The sequence below is a fragment of the Corapipo altera genome, unplaced genomic scaffold (genome assembly GCF_003945725.1).
Source record: "Corapipo altera isolate COAL_440 unplaced genomic scaffold, ASM394572v1 55, whole genome shotgun sequence".
Taxonomy (NCBI): domain Eukaryota; kingdom Metazoa; phylum Chordata; class Aves; order Passeriformes; family Pipridae; genus Corapipo; species Corapipo altera.
Window position 1 is genome coordinate 6,118,623 of NW_020884882.1, and position 17,148 is coordinate 6,135,770.

Below are 17,148 nucleotides of genomic sequence, written 5' to 3' on the forward strand. Positions count from 1 at the left end.
AAAGGATAGAGGTCCAACTCTGGAAGTTGTTGCTGTTCCCTCCCTTGAAGTATCCCAAGCAAATAAACCATGGGACCCTCAGCACCAGGAGTCCTTTCAGCCAAGCAGAGGGTTGCAAACCTACTGTTCAGGGTTAATGAGTTTTCAAAGGGATCAAGTTCCATAACAGCAGACTCACTGGCCAATCCACAGTGCAGGGGGGTAAAACATTAATTACATAGTCCTTTGCAAAAATACACATTCCCATTTACACTGACAGTCTCTTCTCCAGAAATAGTCAAAAATGCCTTAGAAATGAGGAAGACAAAACCCTGTAACTGCAAGGCTAACAACTCTGGAAGCACCTCTCCTGATCGCTCTCCTTTTCTTCCCAATACTCCAGAGTTGGCAGAATTTAGCAACCTATTTAAAATTTGGCATTGACACTAGAACTACACAGATACAAATAGAAGTTTCTTAACAATTCATTTCAATTTTTTTTATGAGAAGGTTTTTTTTCTACTAATAAATCTTAGACTAACCTGGGATGATAATAACACCATTCCTTCTATGTCATCTGTTTCTCTGTGTTCCATCACTGCAGCATCTTAGGCAGAGGTAACAGTGCAGAGTACAAAACAGGATTTGATAAAGGCTTGAAAGAAAGATACTATTATAAATGTTCTTTCCAATGACTGCCTTTGGGGGTGTCTGGAAAGAAGTGAGAAATGGGGAAGGAGAGGTGACAGGGGTGTGAAATGCATTTTTTCCATTACAGAAGGATACATTTTCCAGCAAGGCTGGCAGGGCAAGTCACGTTAAGCCACAGCTGAAGTTGCCTGCCTAATTCCTCTGGGATCACACTGAAAGCATACCCCATAATCTTAAGGGATGTGCTAAAGCTTTGCTGGGACTCACTCAGCAGAAACTGTTTGGGATTATTACACAAAGCACTAATTCTGTTCTGATTTAAAGGGGCACCATGAACCTAGTTTAGACACCAGACTTGCCCTGCCTCTTGACTGTCCAGCTGTAAATATCCTCTCAATACCTGATAGTTTTGCCATTTGTATCCACTGTGGTTACCTGGAAATTAAAAGGAAAAGATTGAAAAAAATCAGGATCGTGTTAGCATGATGGACTCATGCCCATCAATGGATATAATAACGATTAACGAGTGTAGTGATTTATTAGTTATTTACTTCCACGTGCAACTAATGCACTTACATTATACACACAGTCACTGTCCATGGCTGACTTCAGTGAGTGGGTCAGAAGCTGCTACTGAGCATCAAGAGGTACACTTTTTGTTCAAAAGGCAGGAACTAACATTTTCCACGCTGATAAGCCCAAGTCCGATTTCTGTTCCACATCACAGCTTTTGTACCTGTAGAATCGTTGTTAGTCTTCATGTTAAGGTGTCTGTGCTTTGTACGTAAAAAAGAAAGAATATTACCAGTGCTCTCCTTTTTATGAGCCTAGGACACAAAATTGAGAGGAAGAACTAAAGCAGCCATGAAATCCCTATTAAACAACTAATGGTTTCTAAAGCATCTTGGAGATATTCATTTTACAAGGCTTATGCAGCAATCTTCTATCATTATTTTAATGAAATAAAGCCCTTGACTATTTCCAGAGGCAACTTTTTCTTTCACACACAAAAGATATTGTGGTTACAAAAAAAAAAAAAAGAAAACAGTTCTGGAATAGGATTCACTGGAGAACAGGCAGCAAATTCAGAAAAGTTATATAAAATACCACTGAAGATAGGTTCTGAACCTTTGGAACAGCAAACAGAATAATTAAGACTCTCTCAGTCACACACATTATTATGTTTAATATGAAAAACATTTCTAGATATAAATCATATTTATAAAAAACATCCATACCATCTCTCAGATAGCATCTTACATAGCTGCAGCTGAAGGAATGTGAAACATCCATTTTAGGTTTCACCTATTAAACTGTGCGTTTTCTGTCTCCTGTGTTGCTCAGGGAAGTAAGTCTAGAATAATCAGCTTCCCTTTGTGGGTCACATGAAATTCACATCCTGACTTGATTTAGATTTATACTGGTGGTAAACTTCTAAATCAAGAGAAACTTCAACACAATTCTCCAGAAAAACAGTGCAATTACAATGTACACCCAAATGTGCTCATCTGGCAGGTGACATTATCTGAGATGCCATAAAGATTCACATCACAAAGATGACAAAATAAGCAAATTCTAACAAACAATATGAGATGGCAAAGATCGTGGAAGGGGGCATATAATCAGCAGAAGCTTCCAGGCTCTGTTGGTGAAGAAGCAACAAGTCTAATGTGTCCAGAAAAGAAATACATTCCACCTCAAATCATTTCAGTCTGGACTTTCAGGTGCTATTAGAGGCCTCCATTACTTTCTCAGGATTGAATCATTTTCTTCTGCGTGTCAAAGACGTATCTCTTAAAGCTAAGAGAGATAGTAACAGGTTGGGCTGAATCATTCTTGCTGCTTTCATCTTCCTTGGTCATATCCCCCTTCCCTCCCTTAGATTTCTTCTTGGAGGCAACAGTAAGAAGCATCTTGGTATCTGGCTTCAGCCCATCTGTAAAAGAACAGGAGCACACATCATAAACACATTCAACATCATATTTCAGTATAGCTAGAAAAAGTAAGCAGCCAAGTTTACATCTGAAATCAACCAAGGAAAATAAGAAGGTAAATCAAATGCATTAGGAAAGTCATATTTCTGCATCAGACTTTTAGAATATGGTAACTTACATCAAAAATAAGAGAAGTCTTTAAACATAAATTACTAAAGTTCACAAAAGTGGTATCCCCAAATCCAGTGCAGTATCCTGAATCTTTCTGTTTCCATCTACAGATTTTAAACTATTAAACACAGGCAAGAATTTAAACAACCCAGACCAATTTGCCTGATCTAAGCCTTTTACTTAGCAGGTCTTTCCTATTATTTACACCCAAAGTTTACATACCCGAAGTTTCTTGTCATCACTAAGAATATTTATAAAAATAGAGGTCATGACTAAAAAACAACCAGTAAAATACTAAAATTATGTACAATCATAAGAGTCAGAAGGTTCTAGAATTTCTTTAAGTCTATTTCCGAGATTTACCAGAAGCACACTGCTTTATTTTGTAATTTGCACTCTGCAAGTTACACAGTTTTGTGTTTGTTTAGGGAGGTTGTTCCTTTGGTTTTGTTTGCTGGGTCTTTTGTTTTGTTAAAACACAGTATTTGTTTATTAGAACAAATAGCACTGTTTATTGGAACTAGAATTAACCTGCACAGAATTCCACAGATCTAACTTGAGTCTTTCTCCAGACATTTGTGCCGAACAGAAATATTTGCCCTTTTCTTCCTAAACGGCCAGGGTTTATAGTAAGTTCCAACGTGTTGGAGACATTTTAGATAAGAAATGCAGGATAGCAAAGTCCAAAGAAACAAGAGAGATGCAGCTCCTAAAGGACCACTCCTGAAAGCTGCTTGTACAAAGCAGAAGACAGCAAACTCCTCGGAAGCTTTTCAGTGCCACCTGAATACGGTGCAATGTGGTTCTCAGGCATTTGGCCAAAATCAGTTCAGATATTTTTAACCTATGGTGTCACATAACCTTATCTCAAACACTTAATCAGCCTCTCTCCCCTCATATTGAAATTCAGATGCGGATTCTCATATCACGGCCTGACAAAAAGATTGAGATGCTTATGATTTACTGGAGACAGGAGGTCTACAGGCACAGGTGATTTGCTCCAGCTCAGACACGTCCAGAGGCACTCACAGCTGATTGCAGGGGGATGTGGCCCCAGAGCCCACCTTCTCATCTTGCTGTGTCAGAGAGCAAATTGTTCCAAGCGGCATTCCCACCACATAGGCAAGGGAAAGGAAGAAACGAGGAAGTGCTGAAGCAAAACCAGGAAACTGCCCATTTGCCATCTCATAACCAGATGCTGTAAACCAGCCCTAAGGCCCTGCACTGCAGCCACAGGGATACTTTTGGAGAGAAAGGGATCAGTCTTGCTTTCTTGGAAAGAAAAATAAAAATAAAAACAATATATAAAATGCAAGCACCCAAAAGAGGAGAAAAGCAGGACGTTTTGTATTTAACTAAATAAATTACAGCCTACATTAAGGCTGCAGGAGTCCAGCATCAAGCAGAATCAACTTTGTACAGTTCTGCAAGATCTTGCATTTCACAGTCATGGCAGCTGCTGTTTTCTCTTTCCAGATGGAAGAACACAAAAAAAGCAATGATTATTTCATTGTGAAAATAATTGAGACTGTTCCTCCTTGATGGCTGAGAAGTCTGATAATGACTATCTTTGCACGTGTAAGGTTCAATTAATCAAACTAGGTAATATGGGGTGGTGGGACCACATATTTATTATAGGATTTTATTACATTGTATAGTCATGTTTGATGCAACTGTTTCAATTTTTTAATTGGGTGCTTTCATATAAATCCCATTAATATCATTACCCTTACAATCATTCCAACTTCACTGTGAAAAATAATTTATCACTACATAAAAAGCAACTTATTTCCTATTTGGAAAGCTCTGAGAACATCTTGGGTCCTGCCAGAAAAAAAACCAGCAAGTCAAAACAGAGGAAAACAAAATAAAGCCAGCAAAAAGAGTGATCTCACACAGCGTCGCTCTATACCTTTGCAGGATTTATTTCATATTTTATGTTTTCTACTGTTTTGATCAACCTAATTGTAAGTTTTCCTGCATGGGGTTTCCTCCACTTTCTTGGGAAGACCATTTATTTTTTGGACAAAGAAACATTTCATTTTGCCTTCTAGTTGGTTTCCCTTTCTGAGTCTTATCACTATTACTAATGTTGCTGTTACTGGCACAGTACTGTTTAAGAAAGATGTTTAACTAAATCCTTTCAGAAAGACACACTTTAATTAAAGCAAACAAATCCTAAAACACTTTTATTTATATTAGCAGGCTTTGCTAGGCTCTAATTTTCAAAAAATGCTAATTGGCGGAAAGGAGAGAGGAAGGGAGGAGATGTGGCATTAAAATTGCAGCCAAAATTTTCCCTTATGGGTATATGAGGTGAGGCACCCAGGTTGTCACTGCAAACCCTTGCCCACAGCAGTGATCCCCCCAAGGAGGGTCAGCCTCTCACCCCAGAGAGACATTCGGTTGCAGCAGCAAGTCGGGAAAGTCTCAGCCATGAGGGTGAAACAACCACTTTGGGTAAACCGAGCTTCAAAAACTGCCAGTGACATCAGTGAGACAGCCTGACATCTGAAACCTGGCACAGCACGTTCAGTGTTCAAACAAAGCATCTCACGTTTGAAAATTTTCATTTTTAAGAAAAAGTGATGTGTTGCACGTGGAACTCTACTGGGGAAAATGTATTGAAAACTGCACAATCTCACCTCCTCCACTCTATCGCCAACTTCCACATAGGAGAAGTAAAGGTATATACCTCACCTGCAGCCCTTAACACCTACTGGGGCTAAATGAGGTATTACAGGTAAGAAGTTTGCAGGAGAAATGGAAGAACGTGGTAGTTCCTACCAGTGAAATGACGGGCTGACAGCCAAAGGCAGCTCAGGTATTATTAAACTCAAGGTATCTAAATTACCTAATCAGATCCCGTGGCCCTCATTCTGCAAACAGATTAGGTGGCTGGCATCGTACCCTGACAAATGGCATTTTCTGTTTTTCTGCTCTGGTGCCAGGAGGTCTCAGGGCTGAGGAGGCTCTGTGACAGGGAGCAGCACAAAGGAGCAGGCAGGGAGAGACAGGCACAATCGGGGTTTCATCTACCTCCGCGGAGCTCTCGCGTTACACACAATGCATACTTTACATTTTACAAAACCAAGGAAATGAAGGGGAATATATCTGTCACCGAAGAAGACATCAGACCTTTAATAGCTGAAATGACGGATATTTTTAGATGGAGGTCTAGTTTAACTTACTTACATTAAGGGTCTAATCTCTCCTGAACAATAGCTATGTTAGCTTGAACACATAGTGAGAAATCTGTTCCATTAATTAAGTGCTGCCTGTACTACTCGGATTTGTAGCAAATGTTAATAGATTTTTTTTTTCTTCCTCTGTTGGACAATTACTTTATTTTGCCAAGTTGCTAATGGATTAAATTGAAAAGGCCCATGTGTTAAAAAGAAAAAGACTTCAGCTTCAAAGTTCTAAGAAATGCTTTGCATACAACAATGGAAAATACCTATATATTAATATTATTAATGGGCCATCCTCAAAGGCACATAAAGCTTAGCAAATTTATTCCCACCTATCAAAACCATGTCTGTAACAAGAAGTGCCCAGACAAGGTCTTATGCAAAATGTACTTTTAGCAGCAACTAACCCAGGTTAGACATGAAAATCTAATTGTAAAACAGTTTAATCTACTTCATTCTTTTTGTTTCAACTATTGTTAATAATTAAGAAATAAAAATATGGACTCTTTAATATCCTTTGTTTCAGCATGGTCTGAAGGATTTAGTCTAAACTGATCAATTTATAAATAATAGTAAAATAAGTGAATTTTCAAATTCAGATGAAAAGCAATACCACATCAGGAAAAATTTTCTAAGTCTAAGAAAAATGTCACATGCACAAAAGAAAGGATAAAACACAATATTTTACAGAATTTTCACAAATAAAAAGCTAGCAGCTTAGTGATTTGCTGCATCTTACATAGTTAAGCCCATTGGAGTCTCGAGTTTTATAATTATTCATGCAAAAAATTTGCATAGAGACATGCAGATTTCAGTAATTTCAAATGGAAATTTCACATTGTAGAATTCTGGACCCCTCCCTGTGTATAAATACAGAAAATTAATTTAACTCCCCTCCTTCCTCCCCCCCCAGTGAAGATACTCCCAGGTTTTAGGTTTCTATAAACCTTTGTTTTGTCCTTACGTTAATCCAGACACCAGAACAGGGCGATGAACACCCTCCTGTGGATCCCGTGGGACAGTGTCCACACCAGCCTCGCCGGGAGCGCCGACCAGGACACAAATCACAACACACACACATGGCCACAGCCAGCAGGGTTTGCTTTTGCTTTGTTTTTACTACTTCTTCACTGAAAGGAGGACGAAAGCTGATACAGTATCTGCTCCTTTAACTCCTTTGCAGGGTGAGGGAGCACCACCCTGCTTTTTGCCCATATACATTTTTATTTCAACTGTTACCTGTTAATGTGGATTCTACTTTACCTTTTACATAACTTCCCCACTTCACATCCTCCTTCACTTAATGCTGTAATTCCTTATCAACATCCTCTGTCAATTTGTTGACTTTTTTCTACTATTAGCCTTCTGCTCTCCTGCTCCTTCAAAGGTCTCTAAGGGTGGTCTCTGCTACTTCTTTCTAATTTTCAGCTCCTCCTTCCTTGACTCCCAAATTGCACTTGCTATTCAGCCCTTCAGGAGTTTTATTTCTCTCTCTCCTTTTCCAACTCTCTTTTTCAAATTTTCCATTTCCATATTTCCATTTCCTATTTTCACAGATCTCTTCAATATTTAGGAATAGTCCTGCCTCCATCAAAGCTAATGAAACGTTGTGTTTGAACGGAAGATTCTAAAGACTGAACGCCAGACACATTTTAGATGAGAAGCAAGATAATACAGTATCTCCTTGTAGCCCAGCCAGAGACAGTAGTAATTTTTAAGCAACTAATAAACCCATCATTGAAAACAGGTGTAATAATATAGGTGCAGGGCATGCTCTCCAGCACAGCCAGGGAGAATAATTTATTTTGCTGAACTTCAACAACTCCCTTCTCATACGCACACTTGTAAAAAAAGTTTATTGCTAACTATCCCAGTGAGCACCAATGGACATCACAGTATTTGCATGGATGATTACACAGGTTTTTTTACAGCATCAAAAATTGGAATGGGGAAAAAAAAAAATCATGTTAAAAGATTTCGAGTCTCCCAATTAATGAGAACTTTCTTTTCAAGCCAAAATTAAAAGCCCATCCTACCAACAGGAAAATTTGCAAATGCATTACACCACCTCCCTACGCTGGTACTTGCCATGGTTTGCTGGAAAAGCATTGGCTCAGGATTCTTATGACACTGTTAAGAAAAAGCACACTAAGGCTACACCAGCAGCTACCACAGGAAGAGAAACTATTCCTTTTTGCATTACATATTAAGAAATTGCTAGACTATTCTTAACTTGCTAATATTATTGCCAAGCCTTCCATTCCATTCAGGAATTTGCGAGCAGACTTTCAGTGGGAAACTGAACTCGCTTTGCCTTCTGTGAACTAAATGTCCTATTCACTTTTTTTTGAACGCTGCAGGTAGAAGACTCGGCTACCTGCAACCTCCTGTCTCCTGCCAACAGTCAAATGTTAACAATTGACTGAACATCAGAGAATGAGTGAACATAGTACATTTGATGTTGGAAATAATTTTTATCCGAGGCAAATGTAACCTTTTAATATGACAGGCAGACATTTTTCTTTCTTCCCGAGGGAAGGAAAAAAAAAAAAAGAGCAAAACTTGAAAGAGGTAAAGGGTTGGGGATAATCCTCACTCACAATGGATTATTCGTAACAGCTGGTTTTCACAATTTCAGGATTTCCTTAAATTGAACCCTCAGAACCTGAACCCTAATTACACAGTTAGAGAGTGTGTGCCTGCATCAACTCTCCTGCTAACAGAGAGTACAAAAGCCGGTTGACCTGAAAAATCAGAAATAATTAGAGCCCCAGATGGAGACATCCATGCCACAGTCTGATGCAGAGGGGCTGCACTGAGAGTGGACGAAGACCAGCCTCTCCCCCACCTTACTGCAATGATGGAATGGAAATAGAAACTTTTTGCCAGTACTGCAGGACTTGAAAATCCTGTACTTTAGCACAACACAATTACAAATTAATTCCTTTTTTTTTCTTGCAACATCTATGTATACTCATCCAAGACTTAAACTTATTTACCAACGTCAAAAGAGATTCAAATAAAGCAGCACTCCTATCTGTTTCAGATTGTGATTAACTTTAAAACAAGACTAATAAATTGATCATTGGTTTCCCGCAAAATAAATAGAAATACCAGAGGTATAAGAGCTGGTTCCCATGCAATACAATATCAAGCACAAGTTACTTTTCCACTTAGTCCCAAAACATGCCAGCAGTTCTACAAAACAGTTATCTGTGTTCTAAAATCATGAAAAGTTCATGCAATATCCCAAAAGTAACATTCTGGAATTTTGATTCAAACAAAAAGCAGAAGCATCCCAAAATAAGAGGATCAGCTTGCCCAGACCTCCTGTTACAGTTACCTATACAGTCAGGCAGAAAGCGTGCAAGAATAACAGAAAATGTAGCATCCCATTGCTTCAACCCTTTATATTGAGCTATCAGTTAGCAACTCTGCTCCTCTGCTAAAGATACCCAACAATCCTACCTTTTGATTTTATTCAAGCTAAAGGTGGTCATTTTTCACCATCAATATCCCAGCAAAAAAACACCCCAAAACCAAAAAAAAAACCTCCCACACCAAAAAACCAAACCAAAATCACAAAAAAACCCAAACTAATCAGGAAAAATGAGATCTTTATGAGCCTTCCAAGCACAAAAAAACCTGTGTTACTCTACCCATAAACACTATACCAGGAACATCAGATACACCACACCATATCTAGCAGACTGGATCACTGGTCATCTAGAGACTGGTCCTATCTAGCTTGGCATCCCATCTCCCTGTCAGTAACACATGTTGCTTCAGAAAGAGCAGGGCTGAAACTGTGTCCTGAACTAACTGGAGCCTGGGATCAGGCAGGAATTCTCTCCCTGACATCATGGTCATTATGTCAACACCTATGAACTTTCTCTAGGCAAAGTATTTAAGTACAGGAGCCAATCTACTCTGTTCCCAGGTGTTCATCACCATGATGAACAAGCACAATACGATTACCAAGACAATTTCAATGCAACAGTTGACCAGAGATTCACTAAAGAAACAAGGAATACTACTTTCCTTACTACCCTCAGGAGCTCAGGATTTGAGCTGCAATTACTTTCACAGATCAGGCAGTGAATTTTACTTATGTAAATCCCTTCGCAATTCTCCAGTAATTCTCTTTTGAATGCACACCACCTTTCCCACATCTCTTGTCAGCTCTCTCAAATACTCTGCTAGAGTTCCAAACTCCACAGTAGATTCATTTTTCTCTTCTGGCTAGTAGAAGATCAGCTATTACCACCTCGCCTGGTTTGTGAATATTAATTAGACTACAGTACGAAGTTGGTCAGAGAGTAACCAGCCTCCAAGGAGACCAGAAAGGAGACTCCTTCCTTCCAGATGAGAATCATACTAATGCCTCAGCGTGGTGTTTGGGATCTATGCAAAACATACATAATTCATTGTCTGATGACAGAGGCAAGAAAAAAAACACAACCAAAAACATTTTACGGCCATTTTGAGCAGAAGTAGACTGCCCCATGTCCCAACCAAACACTGTTGTGACAGCCAGTCTGCATCAGCAGAGCTATTCTCGCAGTCTCAGCTTGGCAGACTGTTTGGAAATCCTTAACTAATAAAACATTTTCCCATAAATTGGGGAACAGCTGCCCCGTACCACATCAGAGAAGGCTGCAGTTCAGTGGTGAGCAGAATTGAGTCTTGTGTATCAATTTGTTAAGTTTATACAGGCTTTTGGACCGAAAGACATTATTATAAGAGCTGGTACTACTGGAAATAACATGGATTTCATTATGGGCTCCTTCTTAGCAGGGAAAGAGCTAATCTTCCTTGATGAGGAAGACAGAAGCTGTTTTAATTCAAGAGGTTGACCTAGGTGAAGTTCAGGCCAAAGCTGTATTTGGAAAACTCTCACATCAAGCGGACACAACCCTTTCAAGCTCGGTGCCAATTCTACACAATGGCTTGAGCTGCGCTCTCCGGCAGTCCTTAAAGGCACATTTTGTATCTTGGCTTTTGCTGCAAGCAATCAAGAAAGAATGCAAGAAAACAAAACTGTTTCCCAAGCACTGTTTGCTGGTGCCATAATTAATATAATCAAACAATTCCACAAATTGCTTCCAATTGCTGGCGTCACTTTCATGTGCAGAGCCAGACTTTCAAAGAAGGGCCCTTCTTGTCCTATATCCTTACGCTGGTAACCCTCGCTTCACACAATAGTAAACAAGACCTCACTAAATAGTAGAGGGTAATTTGTACTGTAATAGGTCCCCAAGGCACCATGGACACAATTTGAAATGCCATCTAATTTTTCTTTTTAATTAAAAAAGCAGTTACTATATTTAAACAACAACACAAAAAAGTTCAGAGGGGACAGACTGGAGTTTCCCACAGCTCTCTGGGAGTTTTCTCAAGGTCAGGAAGAGTTTTATAGGTTCAACTGGTACACATTTTTTTCTTTAATTAGTCTGCCATACCCTCTGCATGAAGTCAGCGTCTTGATTTTCAGTCTGATATTTTTCATATTGCTAAATGGAGCACAGACTCCATTACCACACTATATCTATTGGTGGCTGAATGGGTATCAATAGTGTCCTTCCCTGTGCATGCCTTGCCTGCCACTTCCTTCTCCTCCCTCTTGTCATCTACACTGAGGAGACCCAGCAAACCACGTTGCATTGAGGATGCCATTTGTTCAGTTTTATACTTCACTTTCAGCAAGATGACCAGGATATATTATTTGATTTCCCAAATTTACAGAACACAACCACATTTTAACCTTCTTTTTTGGCAGAAATAAAATGTCATTATTGAACATCAGAGTAAATGGAGCACTGTCATCCTAAGCCATGTAGCAGGATAGATTTCTGCACTTGAAAAATCCCCACCATGTATCATACCACTGCTCTGCAGCCATGTCATTATTTAAGTAAGTCTACACAAGCCAACACACACTTTAGAAGGATATTTGCAGTTACCACAGTGGGTTTTCCGAAATGTACCCTAATCCAACATGCCCTTCAGCCCCGGAAATGAAGTGACATACTTAAGGTCTTCATTTCTTGGCTAGTTGGCCATACTTCAAAATTGGTTGACAGTACAAAAATTGACCTCATTTCATAGACCAACACACCTTTCAGCTGCCATTACACAGTGTGTCACAACCATCTGTTGGCAAAGTCCTCCTAGGGCAACTCCCCTAAAGAGCAGATGGATTTATACCTTGCACTCCTGGACCACAACTATTACTTGTATGCTCTACTCAGCTTTGTGCTTTTCTGTATGCCAGAGACTAACTCAGTACACGTTACACAGGATACTCCCGTGCACCACAGACTATGTCCAGGCTACACAAATTAAGTGTCCACAAAACACAATGGATCAACTGTCAGAGCTAAAAGACAACCACTACGGTAATATTTCTGGCCTCAAATCCAACACTGTTCCAGTAGCCTAAAGGAAATTTTCAAATTGATTTCTGCATGGGCTTTCAGTACAGTAACAAGGTTGCAATTATGCCAGTTGATATATCACACCAGTAATTATTAAAACTCTGTTTTCACTTGATGGTCACTCAAGGTCCATGCAGTCATTGAGATGGTGCCTAAGTACTGTACTCATTCTCCCAGCATACTTGCAGGGAGAGGCACCTCTCATACTGATGCTGTGATTTTTGTCTACATGTTCTTCAAGCTCCCTGAAGCAAAACCTGAGCACGTGGAAAATGCCCAGTGCACAACAGGAGCAACTGTGAAAAAAAAAATGGAACTAATAAGGGCATCAAATTATTAACACAAATATATGCAATGTAGTTGGAACCCTGGGGATACCAACAGGCTGTTGTTACAATTCAACAATAGAAAAATTACAGGCAGGTCTGCGTGAAATATCTAAGACCATTCGTAACAGTCAAAGCCAAAACAGTATCTTAAAATCACAGCTACTGTCACTGGACCTCTTAAGAAGTTCTCTCCCTTCCTGGGAGACTACTAAAGAAACATGCAGATGTCAACACAATGAGTAAAATTTGGAGGAGTCTATGACAACTGTAGTACAGGACAAGTTTTATTGTTGAGGTAGTCTTTGCTGATTAAATTCTCAAATCAAGAGGAACAATATGACAAACATGTCCACAAAGAGTACAGTTAGGTATGCAAAAACAGATCAAGGAATTAGTAAGCACAGGAGCTTTCATAATTTTAAAGCCCATGTCATATCTCTGCCACTAAGTTTCTCTCCAGGGAGGGAGCTCCCAACCCACTCTGAAGTGGGCCAGAAGATACTTTTGACTGTGTTTTTGTCAACACTCCAGTACCTATAGAACAGTAAATAAACGAAACCAACAATGCTCGTGTTGTGTGCACCAAGGTGAGCAGAAACAACTGAAAACAGGTTTTGCATTCAACACAAGGGGCTAAAACTTTATCAGCCTAGTGAAAAGGGAACAACAACAACAAAATCAGCACCAATACCCAATCTCTCCTACAGCAGCCTTTCAGAAATGTATACAATGTGGAAAAAGTTCAGGTTAGCAGATCTGACACACAATCAAAGGCAATTCATTACAAAGCAGCCTCAAATCAAAGTGCTGGATCCACAGGCCTGTCTGTAATCCTCCCATCTTGCCTGCAAAACTCTTGATGTGGAGTAGGCACTGCAGAAGCCAGTTAAGCTGGACCAACTCTGCTGACATATCCCAGGCATCTAGTGCTCAGCACTGGTCCACAGTTTAAGTTTGGTGATATTCATCTTCCCCTGGGCTGCCTTTATAAAGCAATCCTGAACAATGGGACTTCAGAATAAAGAATAAAACATTTAAATTTTTTTTTTAAACTTCTAGGCTAGGGCCTTTAATGCGATTAGAAGGGGAGGGGGATTGGATAGCAGCTTTTTCTTTTTCATGTTATGTATATTGTGTGTAAACAAATATGCAATTTGCTTTAAAAAGATAAGGTGATTAAATTTTTATCGGGCTTGTACTCTGTTGTCACCACAACAAAGAGAATTAGGAGGAGGAAAGAAAGGCCTTTTTATTTGAATTATGCTCTTACCAGAGGTTCTCTACAGCACAGCTGTAAAGCCACTCAATGTTCTCCAAACAGGCCCTTTGATTGCATTTTATTCAACTTGTTTGCATTTGGAGCAATCGAAAGGAAAAGAACGCTCCACATTTTGATGTCTTAATGTTCCTTAATACCTTCTTTAATTTATATTAAGCTTCTTAACTAGGGTGATGAATTCTTCAAAAACAATAAAGACCTAGTGCAGAAATCTTTCACACACCATGAAAATTGAAATTATAATGTATTCATGGCTTTTTTTTTTGTTATAAAAAACATTATTTAGAAGAAAGACTTAAAGCATATAAAAAAAAATCCTGAAGTTGTACGAAAATTACTTGATCCAGAGAAATAGAGGAAAGTTCAAACTAATTATTAGAAGAGAAATAAAATGTTGTGGGAGGTGGAAAGAATAAACAGCATGAGAATGCTGGGTTACTACAAAGTTTTCAGTCTTAATAACCTGTAAATTCCTCCTCTATGGTTTTGTACAAAAAAAAAAAGGGGACACTAAAGATTTGTATAATTTTGTTTTACCAAGACAAATTAAAATGTTTGCCAGTTCTTCCTTATTATTCATACACTTCTTCCCTAAAAACAGCACTTCACAGCTCCACAGTGTTTTTCCCTCCTAGTGTCTTTCACAGTCTGCCAAGACCAAGAGCACACACTGAACTTGGTGAAGATCATAAAGGAGCCCTCAAATGCTCACAGATGGAGCAGCTCCACGGGGCACACACATGTTCCTTGGTGAGGTTCTCAGATTCAAACACCATTCACAGGTGGATGGAGCTCAGTCAAACAGGAGGGCAGGCTGCATGAGAAAAGCAAGGGTCATAGAACAAGAAGAGGTCTTTCAAGGGACAAGACTGGACAGGTTTGCTTTTGCAGAGATGTTGTTTTCCAGCTATAGTTGATGCTCGAACACTAATTATCTGGCTCATGTAACAAAACTCACTCTCAACGATTCCAGTGTTCTTTAAAAGTCTCTTCTACAAAAAATGAACACAGTGAAGTCCATTATGTACTTTTATGTAAAAATTATGGACATTATATACAAAGCAGCCTTAGCAAGGAACATCGAAAAGAGTGTATTCAGCTTTGCTTCCCAATTTGTCTACTATTTTACCTTACCTTTTTTTTTCACTTAAAAATTTTACATTCCAATGCAACTTCAAGTTCTCAGCAGTACATATGCATGTGCACATGAATGGCTACAAACACCTCACCTTGCTCCCTCTTTCCTCTGCCAAGAAAGTCCAGAGGAAAAAAGGCACAGCTGGTACTTCTCAGAACACCAACATGGTGCCTAGAGCTGTGCTACAGTGACTGGTTACTGCAGCAGCAGAGAGATGAGCTTCCCAAGAAAATCCTGAAATACGTAAAATCAAAATATTCTTGAGATAATATATTTGAAAGAGGACACACATTTTGATCTGGAACAACTGTCATTTTCTGTTGACATGCACTGACTGCTCACCTACCTCCCCCGAGTCATGTTTTTAAGCAAATTCCAGGAAAGCACAAATTGAAACTTCACAATAAAGCCTGCCACATTTACAAAATGCTTGTGGAAAAGCTCACTTAGCTGTACCAGCAATCAACTGGCCACAATAATTAAAACAATTAAAAAAAATTCACATGCTGCATTTACCATGGAATAAAACAATGCTGATCCTAATCTAATACCGATGTACCCTGGGTGAAATGACACCTTCCCCTCCTGAACAGGGTTCACACCACACCAGCACAGAGCAACAGAACCTAAGAATTCAAGAGCAAGCATGGATCACTACAGCAAAACTGAAAAACCTCTCAGTAACTACACAGAAATTGCAGACTACACCAAAGGCAGCACAAAACATCTTTACAAAGCACGTTGTTGCCCTCTGCCATGGTGGGATGTTTTCTTCACATCTGTCCTGCAAACAAGTTGTTACTTTAGCAGGAAATGAGAGAGAGATGAAGCAATGCTAAAATAAACAGTTATTCAAACACAATAATTATCGTATAACAGGTAATCCCTGCTGTATCCCAGCTATTAAAACTTTCATCTGCATTTTTTTAAGGGAGTAAGTACAAAATTTACATATCCAAACCAGTATTTATGTATGTAACCAGTTAAGTCTTAACTGTTGTATCTACAAAAGCTTGTGCCTTTAAGCAGAAATGATTCATGAATTTTAATTTGTTTTAAATGTTGAAAAATTCCATCCAAGTAAATTGAGTCAACAAGCCAAAGGATGAAGACATGTATCTGGCTTTTATTTAAAAAATAAAAAACTCAAGTCTATAAATTCTTAGTCACCCACAAATCCTCTAGCAGTGAAAAATACTTTCCAATAACTAAGTTTCCTGCATTTCTTTTAATTAAGACACTATGCTTTTCCCCATTCAGCACATGCTGGCTGAACACTATTGAGCCTTAACTGATTCTCTTTGTATTATTTAACTACTAATATTTTTAAACATTCTTACAGAAATTAATTAGCCAATGACTATCAGAAAGGGGAAGATTTGCATAACGGGACTCTCTGAAGGCTGCTTCAATACTGTTATTTCAAAAATGCAAAGTCATCAGTCCACTCTCCAAATAAAACCACCTAAAATTAATATAAGCATTATTTTAAAGGGCATAATTTACTTATGAATCTCCTCCTCAATATCAAAACTTTTAGTTCATTATTCTCATGCTTTTTCTCAGTAAACACAAAGACCATAAATAAACCTTTGAATGTAAAGTTAATGTTTTCTAGTAATTACTTTATAGTACTTGGGCTCCAAATAAACAGCGAAGCCAACAGAGTCGAACACAAGTCAGACTTTAAATGAGACAGCAAAGCTGCAGAGGCACAGTGACACAGACCTAGCACATATTAATAACTTAATACCTCTATCCATGCCACAGCAATACTTCCATTTTTCTAGGCAAGCACCCAAGGGCTGGGTTTCCTTCCTCATTACACTCTTCCTGGGGCACAGACTGTTCTAAAACGTAGTCAAGTAAAATATCAGAAAACACAGGTACAGCCTCTCTGTCCAAGTCTAGGGAAGCAGATCACATTTAGGCTGAAGGAGATTAGCTTTTCGGAGCCATCCCCCCAAAAGACTCTCTCCATCCTTCTGAAATTTCCAGGTACTGATGATGCTGTTCAGAAATAAGATGTGGGCAATTCT

General features: G+C 39.0%; 1 protein-coding gene across 1 annotated transcript in view; it reads right to left on the reverse strand.

Annotated features, from left to right (window-relative positions):
- Positions 1-1,558: 1,558 nt before the first annotated feature.
- Positions 1,559-17,148, reverse strand: part of EEFSEC (eukaryotic elongation factor, selenocysteine-tRNA specific) — a 119,871-nt gene continuing 104,281 nt past the window's right edge. The window contains exon 7 of the mRNA XM_027640197.1: positions 1,559-2,566. Coding sequence (XP_027495998.1) covers positions 2,382-2,566 — 185 coding nt within the window. The 3' untranslated portion in view covers positions 1,559-2,381. The remainder of the gene's footprint in view (positions 2,567-17,148) is intronic.